Source organism: Marmota marmota, unplaced genomic scaffold (assembly GCF_001458135.2).
Source record: "Marmota marmota marmota unplaced genomic scaffold, marMar, whole genome shotgun sequence".
Classification (NCBI taxonomy): Eukaryota; Metazoa; Chordata; class Mammalia; order Rodentia; family Sciuridae; genus Marmota; species Marmota marmota.
This window is the reverse complement of record NW_026000082.1, coordinates 12,384,495-12,397,702: the sequence shown is the minus strand read 5'-3', so window position 1 is coordinate 12,397,702 and position 13,208 is coordinate 12,384,495. Positions and strand designations below refer to the sequence as shown.

The following is a 13,208-nucleotide window of genomic DNA, read 5'->3' as shown; positions in this document are numbered from 1 at the left end:
CTGTTCCCACCTCCACCTCCGCCTCAGCTGCAGTTCCTCCCACCAGGCTTCCTCTCTGCGCTGCACTTCCTCCCACCTCCACCACCACCACCGCCACCACCAACCTTCTCACTTACCCTCCTTTCTGATACCGACAAGGAGAGCACTGGTAAGTGAGCACTAGTCTTCCTGCTTCTAGGAGAGCCAGGAAACTAGAGGAAGAGGAGGAAACCATGTGAAGTGCGTGTGGGGAGAGGTGACATGGGATACAGGATTTGAACTTGGCTGGGCCCTGAGATAAGCTCTTCCCCCAGTCTCCACAGCATGCATCTAAGGGAGGTGGGAACAGGATTCTCCAGGTGAAGACACTGAGGTTCTTGGGGCAGAGTGGGATCAGAACAGGGCTTTTCCTGGCTCGAGTCCAGTGCTAATTCCTTACCTTATAAGCACCGTAGGCAGGGTGCAGAGGATGCATGCCCATGATGTGCTCAGCAAGCCAGAGGGGCTGGGGCTCTTGGCTGGAGTAGGACCTGTGCAGGGACAGCAGAGACTGAACCTGGAGTGCAGCAGTAGCCACTATGAGGGAAACTTGGGTGCTTGGCCCCTCTTCTCACTATAACATGGTCCCTAGGAGGATCCACTGATCATTTGGATTCAAAATACTTTGAGATTTCTTTTGAGAGCCCTTGACCCTTTAATGGTTCTAGGACTTTCTTCCTTTCAATCTTCCCCGAGCCTCCTGTAGTTTGAAAAGACAGGTAGACTCAAGGAAGTCTTAAAATGACTCTCAGAACCATCTTGTGAGCTGGGTGAGTCTGGTGCTATTCTCTCCACGTCACTGAAGAGGAGACAGGCCTCCTCTGTGTGTGCGATGCCTAGATACATGAGCTGATATAGAGTGGCCTGAAGCTTGCTGGCCAGTATAGGTGGCCTGGGCCTGAGTCCTGGCTTTAGCACTTATCAGCTGTCTGACCTTGGATCAATGTGTTTGTTTCTTGGTGCCTCATTTTCTACAATTGCAAGAGGGACTGCTAATGGTCCCTACTTCATAAGGCTATTCTGGGGTTGGAGCCGAACCTGAAGCACTAGTGGCAGTGAGCTTATTGTCTCTTCTAGTCTCCATGCTGCTATTGCAAGGTAAGTGTCTCATTTTACGGAAGGGCTGGCTGAGCTTAGGACCTGTGGAAGAACCTTGCTTAACCACCCAGCTTGTGAGGGGCAGAGCTGGAGTTAGAACTGGACTGTACCATGGTCAGGTTAATGTGCCAATCTCCCCGCCTAGCAAATGAAGGGCAGACTCTCTCTCCATAGGGATGAGAACAATGAGAAAACCTGCTTCTGAGAACAGGTAATTCTTCCCTCTTTTCTAAATCTGGTTTCCTTTTTTGTCCTTTACAGATGACCAGGATGCAGAGGTACCTTGTGAGCCCAGTCAGCCCTCGTCTCAGGAGCAGTCTGACTAAGCCGCAGGCCACTCTCCAGACCAGCAGGGGGTGTCAGGGGTGTGCCAGCAATGATTTTCTTGTCTGTTTTCAGTGTCGTTTAGGGAGGAAGGGTCTCGACCACTGTAAGGTGGCAGCTAATTTCCATTTGAAGACAGGAGGAAGGAGAATGATTTCTAATGTTCTCTTGATCCTGAGCTGTGGGGTTGACGAGGGTTGTGGAGGAGGTTATTGACGGGAGGCTCGGGCTCTGAGGAGTAGGGGCAGGGAAGCTCATGTTTAGGAATGAATTTAACCGTCCTGGGTTGTGTTGTTTATCGTGTCATCCCCAGGTGCGGCCTTTGATTTCCTCAGGCCCCACTCAGGACAGAAGGTACCATCTATTTCAGCCTTTTGTCACCTTTGCTTGGTCCCCAGGACTGGGCACTGCAGACATCAGGCATCCAGCCCATCCAGGTGGCTGATGCGAGCAGCCAGGGCTGGGGTGTTGACAGCAGGTTCTGCAGCGTCCCACCTTTGCCTGGCTGTTGCCCATGGCGCCTTCTCCAGGGGTTTATTGCTTGTAAGCACCCGGACCACTGGGTAGCTTCACTTCCCCTCCATAGAGTTTAAGCCTTTGTAGGCCTCATTTTTGGTTTAAAAAAATCTGTTAAAGTTTTACTACTGAATGCTTTTATAGTAGGCAGCTCATAGCACTTGTGCAGTTCTCAGGAGAGTGCTGCAGCCAAATCGTCTAGGTCATCAGCAGTTTCTTCTCTGGGGACAGTTGGCTGTTTGAAATAAAATAAGCAGTGGAAATCCCTGTGGAAAGTTTTATTCTCTCTTTACTCTCATGGAGGGAGGCTGTGATAGGCAGAAGCCTGGTCAGGAGATGCATGTCCTGTTCGTGGCCTGTCACTGGCTTAGGCAAATGCCTCTCTAGTCTGCCTCTGTCTTTCTTGACCGTAGTTACCAGCAGGGAGAGGGGCAGGCTGGTAGATTTCTCAACTTTATTATTACTACTATGATTTTAAGCAGTGAAGACCTTTTAAGGAAATCTGATATAAAAACACACCAAAAGTAAAGATTTCTTTTAGTTTCTTTTATCCAGGGTTTTTCATGGTTTCTACAAAGGGACATGGTCTTAAAAAATAGAACTTAATCCCATTCTGTTATGTTGTCCTAAACCTCTTCCCTCAGTTTCATTTTTCCTTTATTTAGAAAACATCCTGTGCTCAACTGGATTCAGGACCTGGCAGTCTCCAGCTCTACCCATGAGAAACATGGCATCTAGTGGGAAAGACAGACATTCTGGGGGCAGCCATACAAAACAGCAAGGTGGAGGGGCCATGGGCATGGTCAGAAAGCCTTCTGGTGGAGTTGAGGTCTTACACCTTAAAGAGCAAGAATGAGGCAAAGAGGGAAGAGATGGGTACTTGCAGTGGGGTGCAGGAGGGAGCTGGAGCCAGGCATTCCATGGTGAGGGGCAGGGAAGGGCTGGCATGCAGGAGAGCAGGCTGGTGACCTTGATGTCATTTGTGGGTAGGGCCATCCAAGCATCATCCCAGGTCCTAAAGAGGATTCTGAGAAGCAGTACCCTTAACTTCTGTCAACACCACTGTGATGGTGGGGTGCAGGGCTGGGGTCCATTTTGTTGGAAGGCACTAGGTAGGCACCATCATGGGAATTCTTCAGACAATGCTTTACAAAGTGCTTTCAGCTGGGTGAAGGCGGGACTGTGGAGCCCTTAGATGGGCACAGGCTTCAGCCTGGCCTGATGATCCTAGACAGCCTGACTTGGGGGCTGAAGCTCTCGGCTTGCCCAGTGCTGGTCCTGTATTACTGGACCCTTGGAGAGTGGGAAAACACCTGCCTTTGATTCTGCATGGCCTCCCTCTACTAACTGAGTCCCACACCTGTCAGTAGCAAGGTGGCTATACTCTATCTATATGATAGCAAGGGACTGTGTCAGTGACCCTACTTTTTAAGTTTTCTTAGGCTCTACATTTTTCATCCAGTCTGCATTCATCAATAAACTTGTTTTCCCACTTATGATCAACACACACACAGAATTATGAGACAATTATTAACTACGTGGACTACACCATTCCAGACCAGTGTAAGGAAATGGGTGTTTAGGAGGGGTTTGGAAAGGGGAGGCTTTGGCCTTCTGAAGCTGCATCTGTAGTAGGAGCCCCTACCAAGGGCTCTAGGAAGGAGAGGGCTTCTCAGTTCTATAGGTAAATGATCTGAGGAACCTTCAGACATGCCTCAGTAACTTTCCTGGATTCTGGGGTGAAAAGACTAGGGTAGCAGCCTGCCCTAGTGCTGGCCCTGGCTTACTGGTCACTACCCCATGCTCCTAGAATGTCCTGCTCCTCTGGCAGCAACAGCACAAGCACTGGAAGATCAGATGTGTTCAGTATGCTGCCCTACTCACAAGCCTTGTGTGGCTCCCTGCTGATCTTAGAATAAGGACCAAACATCCTAGCTGCCTACTTTCCCAGGCTCTCCCTCACTGGCTGGCCCAGCCTAGATCCTGGAGAGTAGTCAGCCAGGTTCAGGCATAAAAGTGTGAAAAGTAGAGGGACTAGCGTCCAGTGGCATATTGCTCTTTCCAAACAGCTTTACCTCTAAGCCAGAAGAATATTTTGGAAAGCAGCCCAGTCTCATCCTCCTACGCCAGATACACTAGCAGGGCGCTGCCAGGAGAGGGCGCAGCTTCGGCTGGGGGGTGTGGCCTGTTGCCTAGCGACCGGCCCCTATAGATTTGCTGCGGCTGATCTCGGTCTAGCCCAGGGCACTGTAGGAAAGCGAGGTTCTTGAAGCGTTCCAAGGAGAATTGGAGATTCTCTGGGAAATAAAGATCAGGAGCCCCTCGGCTGTGCTATGTAATCATCAACTTCTCAGCAAATCGTCTGCGCAGCCCTTGCTGTGAAATCGATGCCCTCCTTTGTCTTCTGACGCCACCCAGGACATGGTCTCTGCTTTCTTTCCTTTCTGTGTTTTGCGCAAGCGAGTCCTCTGCATAGACTGTTTCCAGCTTCCCCTGGTCATCTGTTATCCTCACAGACCTATTCCGTCCGCTTCTCTGGGAATCCTGCCCTAAACCCCTCAGGCTGGATTAAGAGGGCCTGCCCAGCCCTCTATCACTAAGTAGGTGTCTCTTCCTGGAAGCAGTGGCAAGGTCTCATTTGTCCTGGCATTCCTGGTTCCCCGTGTAGGGCTTGACCTTGGTTAGGCCAGTAGTTACAGAGGCCCGTTAAGAATGAATGGGTGAATTTCAGGGCATCTGTGGACTCTGGGATGCCTGGTTGAGTCATTTGGCCTTTGGCCACCCACTGCTGCATCCTTTTCTTTATACGTTTTTTGTTCTGTAAACCAGGAGCTTACACAGGGATCAGAGGAACAATAGGCCCTCATTGATATGTCAAACAGTGTACTCCCTTTACTTAACCCCCATCACAACAGTTATCATCCCTAGTTTTAAGGAAAGTGAAGCATGGAGAGGGAGGATGAATCACTTCTTGGCCTCTTGGCTAAGATCAAGTGAGAGAGGAAGGATGATTTGTGTCAGAGCTCTGGGCAGGAGTATGCTGAGGTTGGGTAGAAGGCAACATTCATCCCTGGGTGCAGTAATAGTGCTTTTTTTGTTTGTTAAATTTTGTTGTTGTTGTTGTAGATGGACACAATACCTTTATTTTATTTATTTTTATGTGGTACAAGGATCAAACCCAGGGTCTCATACGTGTGAGGCAAACGCTCTGCCACTGAGCCACAATCCCAGCCCAGTAATAGTGTTATTAGCAGCCATTTTGTTCTGAGTTTCCATCCTGAGATTTTTTTGAGCACAGAATATATGAATGGATGCCCTCTAGTATCTGGGTGCATTCTAGCACAGGGAGAGCAATGTGAGGACATTTGCCTCCATGTACCATACCCATTCCACTGACTGTAGCACATGGGACCTCCTGAGAGAATCCTAAAGTTGGCATCATGGAGCGTCAGTGTGGAAAGAGCCCTTGGGTCCCAGGGGTAACCTCCCACTGGGTCAGGCATCTATATCTCCTGTTGCCTGTCCTCCTACTATGACCTGGGATTCACCATGAGCCCCACTGCATGTGCTAAGATTGGCAGAGCACTTGTTCTTGTGGCCAGGGCAGAGCAAGGGGAAGGGAGTAGTCCAAGGCAGTAACTCTTGGTTGTGGTTCCCTAAACTCCACTGAAGAGAAGCCCTTTCACCTGATGCTCTCAGTTTTCCTGGAGATTACAAAATGTGCCCCTCTGGGCTTGGGGTGAGGGGATGCGATCCTTTCTCTGAAGCCCTGGGGACTCTCCCACCTTCTACTATGGTCTTGGTGAGCCTGGGCCTAGGCCCATCTTTCAGGCAGTTTCTGAGTGCCCCATGGCCTCTTTTCCTTGGCTAAGGCCAAGGATTTTTGGAGACCCTGCTGCTCCTCCGGCCTCTTCCTAGTTATGTGTTATTCTTGGGCACATGATATAATCCCTGTTCCTGGTAATATTGGCCTAGGTATATGTTGAGGATGTAGAAATTCACATCAAATACTTCCTCCTATGCCATGTCTTGGTGCCTAGCAGAGGGTACCTATGCCATTGGATGGGTGAAGACACCTTCTTTGAGACCATGTAGAGAGGCTAAGAATTGGGCTGGGGTTGTGGCTCAGTGGTAGATGGTAGAGCATTTGCCTAGCATGTGTGAGGCACTGGGTTTGATTCTCAGAACCACATAAAAAATAAATGAAATAAAGGCATTGTGCCCATCTATAACTAATACAAACATTTTTTTTTTTTAAAGAGGCTAAGAATTGCAAAACCTCCCTCTCCCCCGCTGTGGCTCGTTACTTCCCAGCACTCCCTATATGCCAAGTACTATGTTGAGCTCTTTTCACAAATCCTATAACTTTTCAGTGCACCTTCAAGGCAGGTACCCTAATACCTCATTGTACAGATGGCAAAACAGGGCTACAGAGGTGAGTTATTGCACTCATTGTGTCTACAAGTGGCAGAGTTGTATTAAATTCTAGTTCCACTTGAGCCCAGAGCCATGTTCCTAACCACACTGTGCTCTCCTGATCTCAGAGAGGGGGGATGGTGAGTCTTGAGTCTCCCACCCCCACTGGAACTTGGTGCTCAGCTGTAGTCCACTCAGCTTAGCTGGGTTTCAGTGGATGTAGACAAGCAGAATGCAAAGAATAATTAGCTCAAGTCTTAGACAAGGAATGAAATCATTTTAAAAAAATTTCTGCACTCTTTAATTTCATTTTGAAAATGATGAACAAAGAAGCATGGACTTGAGTTTTTTTTTTTTTTTCTTTTTGTAGTTGTAGATGGACAGAATGCCTTTATTTTATTTGTTTATTTTTATGTGGTGCTGAGGATTGAACCCGGGGCCTCACACATGCCAGGCAAGCCCCTACCACTAAGCTACAACCCCAGCCCAAACTTGAGTACTTTTTTTTTAAGCATTTTTAAAATTTATCTTTTAGTTGTAGTTGGACATAAAACCTTTATTTTATTTATTTATTTGCATGTGGTGCTGAGGATGGAACCCAGGGCCTTGCACGTGCTAGGCAAGCGCTCTACTGGTGAATCACAACCCCAGCCCCCAAACTTGAGTTCTTAGTAAGTATTAATAGATAAATTTTAAGTCTTAAATAAATTTTAAATTTCACATGGTCAGTGGGAAATTTATCAATATTGATGCTTTTAATTCAAATGTAACCTAGAAAACACTTTTGATTATTACTAGGATTATTTATTTTCATTGTCATTTCTTTGTCTTTCTCCAGGCCATTTTTTTTTTTGGGGGGGGGGGTTTACAATTGATTAATTATAAATAATGCATAAAATAGTAATTCAAAAGAGTAAGCCAGAAAAGGCTCTTTCCCCACCATCATTCCTGTCTTTCAGAGACCTCCCTCCTTTTCTGTGTCATCTTCTTAGGATGATTTGTACATATATAAGCTTTCTCTTTTCATTAAATTTTAATGTGGAGATAATTATAGATTCACATTCAGTTGTAAGAAATAATGCAGAGAATCTTATCTACCGTTCACCCTGTTGCCACCAATGGTAACATTGTACAGAACTATAGTACAATATCATGTTAACACAATCCACCCAATTTATTCAGGTTCATTTTACATTTTGCATTAATTTAATTGTAGGTTGAGGTTCAGTTTCTGACTAACAAATGTCCAATTGCTCTAGCATCATACATTCTTCCATTGATTCCCTACCTTCCCATTGACCCCCATACTAGGGATTGAACCCAGGGCTTCCTACATGCTAGGCAAGTGCTCTACCAGTGAACTACATTACATCCCCAGCCCTTTTTTAATTTTAATTTTTATTTTGAGGCAGGGTCTCACAAAGTTGCTGAGGCTGCCTCAAATTTGCCATCCTCCTGGGTAGCTAGGATTATAGGTGTACACTACCACACTCTGGTCTCACCAAATGGCTTGTGTACCTTTGTCAAAAATCAGTTGAGCCAGGCACATTGGCACACACCTGTAATCCCAGTGGCTGAGGAGGCTGAGGCAGGAGGATCACAAGCCAGACTCAGCACCCAGTAAGGCCCTAAGCAGCTTAGCAAGATTCTGTCTCAAAATTTAAAAATGTGGCTTAGTGATTAAGCAGCCCCTGGGGTAAATCCCTGGTACAAAAAAAAAATTAGTTGAGCATATTGCTGTGGGTCTGTTTCTGAGTTCTTTCTCTATTTTGTTTAATGGATCTGTTTTTTAAACACACACACACACACACACACACACACGAATATGCACACACACAGAGAAGTTTATATTTATAGTGTTCTGCACTTTACTCTGTCCAGGGTTTCTGAGCTTGTGTGTCATGGACCCCTTTGTTAGTGTGGTGAAGCCTATCACCCCTTCTAGAGTAATACTTTTAGTGGAAAAAAATACAACCATAAGGTTACAGAGGAAATCAATTACATTTAATACACTTGTCAAAACAAATACATTTGCGATTTAGTAATACATGTACATCTTGACTAACACATTAAATAACAAAATCTAGCAGTAAATCTAGTCACTATTAATAGTTTCAAAGTAGTACTGTAATTGATCTTTTGAGATACATGCAACAAGCATAAATTGAGATGAGAATATCTGTGATTTCTATCAGTGACCAGGTCACAGCTCATTCTTCTGGGGCTTCTGGCCTACCTTCATAATTGAAGGAAACATTGAATTATAGGTTAGTGGAAATCAAGATGTGACTTTTTTCTCCATTTCTGTATTAGAGCTTGGATCTCCATGTCTTCTTCATTCTCATTATCACCAGTGTAGTATAGAATTGATTCCATGCAACTTAATATAATGTGACCCTACCCTACTAAGAGACAGGGGGGTTCTAATCTTTTGCTATTACTGCTAACTGGATTTCTTAGAGGTCTCTTCTTGCTGAGGTTTCCCTCTCCAGTAGGGCCACCACACTGACCTCTCTGCATTCAGTGACCCTTGGCTGGTGATCCGTAGCCAGCTGATCTACACACAGTGTCTTGGCAAGCAGACTTCAGTCCCACCTCCCCCTCTTGCTGGAGCTGTTCACCCTCTGGACATTCTTCACCTCTCTTCCCTAAACCAGAACTGGGGATTCCATGCCAGCTCTGGTGAGCCAGCAATGGGGTAGGCAGGCTGCAGAGGGTTCCCCAAGCTGTGCAGCATCCTGTGAGCAGATGTAAAACCCCTCTGTGCCTTTGTGCTACATTTTATTAACAGCAGATTGCAAGATGCTAACATTTTATCATGTCAGCTCTTGCATTTGAGCAAGTGCAGGCACTGGCCTGTGAGTAATTAGCTGCCGGGTGGTGTCTTTTCTTCATCTTTTTCTTTTTAAAATTGGAATCAGAAAATCTGTTTTATTTCCCTGTGTTTCTTTCTTTTCTTTTCATTCTCTCTCTCTCTCTCTCTTTTTCTCCCTCCCTGCCTCCCTCTCCTCCTTCCTTCTTTCCTCTTCTTTCTGTTTTCTTCTGCCTTCTTGGTGGTAGACAGTCCATGGACACCCTGTTATGGACTTGGCTATTTGTCCACATTAATAGGCCATTCATTTCAGCTACAGTCCAGTCACCCAGTGAACACTGAGTTGCCTCCCAACGTTGTCCATCACTTGCTGGAATAATCTCCCCAAGGGAGACGAGATCATAACACCTCGTTCAGATGGGTGAAACATACCTAGCTTGGAAGCCCTGACCATTTTGGTTGTTGGTCTTTAATTGAGTCAGTGTTTTTCTACATCTGGCTTAAATGCAAGCAGCCTGGATGCCGTGCCCCACACCCCTGCCAGCCCAGGGTGGAGGCTGTGCGTCCCCTTTCATGCTGTTTATTCTTNCTAACCCCCCCCCCCCCCCAATTTGGAGTGAATTTTTTACTACCATGGCATATTCACATCAGTCATGGAGTGATGTCAGCCATCATCTGCAACATCAGACACAGCCTCTGTTCCATCCATAAAGTCAATAGCATTTATTGGGCCCCTACAATGTGTCAGGCCTTGTGCTAGGCTCTGTGGATAAGATGAATATTTCTCTCACACATCCTGGCATGAGCATCCTAATACGCTTCCCTGGCTCCCCACTGCTATCCCAAATAGAACCCTTCCCTAGCTCCCCACGGCTCTCAGGCTGGCTTTCACAACTCTAGTCCAGACAACCATTCCAGAGTCTTCTATGCTACTTTGTCCCTATTGCCCTAGCATTTCCCCAGGCCTGACTCATATAGCATCCTTGGCGCGCGTACACACACACATACACACACACACACATACACACACACACACAGATATCTTGGAGCTGGGACTCAAGTCTAAACACAGAATTCATTCATACACAGTTTACACACAGAGCCTGAAGGTAATTTATACAATATGTTTTGTATACCTATGTTTTTTTGTTCCTCCTTAGTACTGGGATTGAACCCAGAGGTTTTACCACTGAGCTACAGTCCCAAGTTTTAAGATAGGATCTCTCTAAGTTGCTTGGGGCCTCACTAAATTGCTGAGGCTAGCTTCAAACTTGTGATCTTCCTGGCTCAGCCTCCCAAGCCATTGGGACTATGTGTGTGTGTCACCGCACCTGGCAGTATGCCTCTGTGTTTTGTTGCTGTTTTTTTTTTTTTTTTTGCACTGGGGGTTGAACCCAGAGATGCTTAACCACTGAGCCACATCCCAAACCATTTTTATATTTTATTTTGAGTTGTTTAAGGCCTTTCTAACATGTGACCCTTTTTGAACATGTGACCCTCTTCCTTCAGCCACCCAAGCCACTGGGATTACAGGCATTTGCAACCATGCCCAACAGTATGCCAGTGTTTTGACTGTGACCCATCAAATGAAGTCAGGTGTGAAATTTTCCACTTATGTTTATCATGTCAGCACTTAAAAAGTTTCAGAGTTTTGTACAGTTTGTGTTTCAGATTAGGAATGCCTCGACTGCAACATCCCCCCCCTCAAAAAAATTAACAACAATAACAAAAAACAAAAACAAAAAGCAATTGCCATGGTCCAGAACACCAAGGAACCTGCTTTGCTCTCCTCCTGTTAGTGCCTTTAATTAGCCAAATCCAGCTGGAAACCAGAGGCAAAGGAGCCTGGGTGATGTAGTTCACAGCGCCCTGGCTCGGCCTCTTATGATCAAGAGTAGTGGGGAGAAAGGCAAAGAATAGGGTAGGGAGGGGCAAACAGGCAGTAAGTGTCACAGTCCACCCTTTGCCCCTCAACTTCTGTTCTAGTTCTTCTCTGGCAGCAAGAAAAACCTTCATCTCCAAAACAGCAGGGAGCAAGACTCAAAGCCCACCAGCCATAGTATCATCATGGAATCCTGTCACTCAGTCACATTCCCACCCAGAGTCCAGACTAGAACACTAGCTAGATGGCAGGGAATGAGAGAAGAAACCAACCAATCCACTCGGTGTGCAGATAATGACCGTAGTCACCACGTCTGTGACTGATGGTGAGGCAGAGGTCAATAATCATCATGGCTTTTTGTTAGCACCTCTTAGTTCCTCTTGCACTCCCTAACCACCTTGGCCGGGGGCAATTCTGTACCTGGCAGGTGACCCAGGCCTTCATCCCTGCCAGGCCTGAGCCTATGGTTACCCTCTCTTTGCTGCTTACTACTGTATCCAGTGACTGTTGTTAGAGAATTTGAGAGCACCTCTCCCTGACTTCATGGATGGCCAACTTCTCAACAAACTTCTCCTTTCCAAATGGCAGTAGAGCCCAGGTGCCCTTGGTGATCAAGATCACACTCACCCAGGATGCTATGGCAACTCCTTGCCTATTGGTTCAGTTGTCCAAGGAGCTTAGAGTGGCCAGCAGATAGCCACTCTACCACTCACAGCTTAATGGAACCATGGCTGTGCTTCCTGGTGGTGGCCTTGGAAAAATAGGACCTCCAAACCTGCTGAGCCTGAGGTTACTGCTTGAGTTTGAATTCCTCAAAAGCATACCTCAAGATGAATTTTTTTGTGTGTACAGGCAATTTTGGGGGGAAATTCTACCAGGGAAGACTAATAAAGGAGAGGGAAAAGCAGGACCAGGGAGGGGAAGAAGTGACAAATGGATGCAAGTTGAAGCAGGTCTTGGCTTCAGCCTAAGCCCACAGGAAAGGTCTGGAGTGTAAGTCATTCTTGGGGTTACTTGCACACAAGGCTGAAAAGCTGGCTTTCAGCCTCCATTACCCCTCAGTCATTGGCTAAGGACTACCATAGGAAGAAGTAAATTCCCAGGCTCCTGTAGCTACCTGAGCCTGTGGGCCATGCAGGCTTTGGGAATCTAAGGGACATTCTTTGAAAAGAACCTCATATGTGGCTGTTAGAAGCAAAACCACCCAAACCAGGAGAGGCCCAGAGATGAAAATAGAGTGTCTGGGTAGAACTCCAACATTATCTGCTACTTTACAGAGATAGGAAACAAATTCCATAAGTATGTTATTAAGGCACAAGAATGAGTGGGCTGTGGTGTTGGCTACACAACCGTGTGAATATACTAAAAACCACGGAATTGTACACTTTAAATAGGTAGATTCTATGGCACGCAAGTTACGTGTTAAAAATGGTGTTATTTTTAAACAAAAGAGCAGGGGGGCATTCCTGATTGAAGACAGCACCATAAAATACCTATCACTGACTGGTTAAGGCATGGACTCTATCCTATAGGACAGGTCCCCTAACTCACAGGGTGCTGTCTTCTAGCTGGTGGTATAATGGAACCTCAGTAGGTTGTTCCAACATCCCTACCAGCCAGCTGCCAGATGCAGCCCACTGTCATATTTCTCTATTAGTTGAGTTGCTGGTTGATGTGGTGTGCAATGGACATGGCACTCTGAATGCCACAGATGGCAGTACCAGCAGAAATCTCCAGAAGGGAAGATGAATCTGGACCAGATTCCACAAGACTAATTGCTGCCCCCTCATGATGGAAAGAATCCAATGTAATCCATTGACCATCATTGTGGTTTCCTGAAGGATGGTGTCATCTGAGCACCATTGGCAGCTTTGGCTGGGTTATTGGCACACTGGGCCTCAGCAGCACAGTCAAATCAACTGTGGAAAGCGGAAGTCCACACTGTTCAGCCTATGAGAGGTGACTATTTCTGCAGTTTTGGACTGAATGCTGTCCCCCAGAATTCATGTACTGACCCTCTAACCTCTAGTGGCTGTACCTGGAGATGGGGCTAAGAGTACTTAAGGAAGTAATTAAGGGTAAATGAGGTCATAAGGCCCCCTGGTCTAATAGGATTAGTGTCCTTATAAGAAAAGACCCTAG

The 13,208-nt window shown here is 46.4% G+C and overlaps 1 protein-coding gene across 1 annotated transcript in view; it reads left to right on the top strand.

Moving 5' to 3' along the window:
* Dmrtb1 (DMRT like family B with proline rich C-terminal 1) overlaps positions 1-2,219 on the top strand; it is a 10,542-nt gene extending 8,323 nt beyond the window's left edge. Inside the window, exons 6-7 of the mRNA XM_048816305.1 lie at positions 5-148; positions 1,378-2,219. Of these exons, the coding sequence (XP_048672262.1) occupies positions 5-148; positions 1,378-1,442 (209 nt within the window). The 3' untranslated portion in view covers positions 1,443-2,219. The remainder of the gene's footprint in view (positions 1-4; positions 149-1,377) is intronic.
* Positions 2,220-13,208: the final 10,989 nt, after the last annotated feature.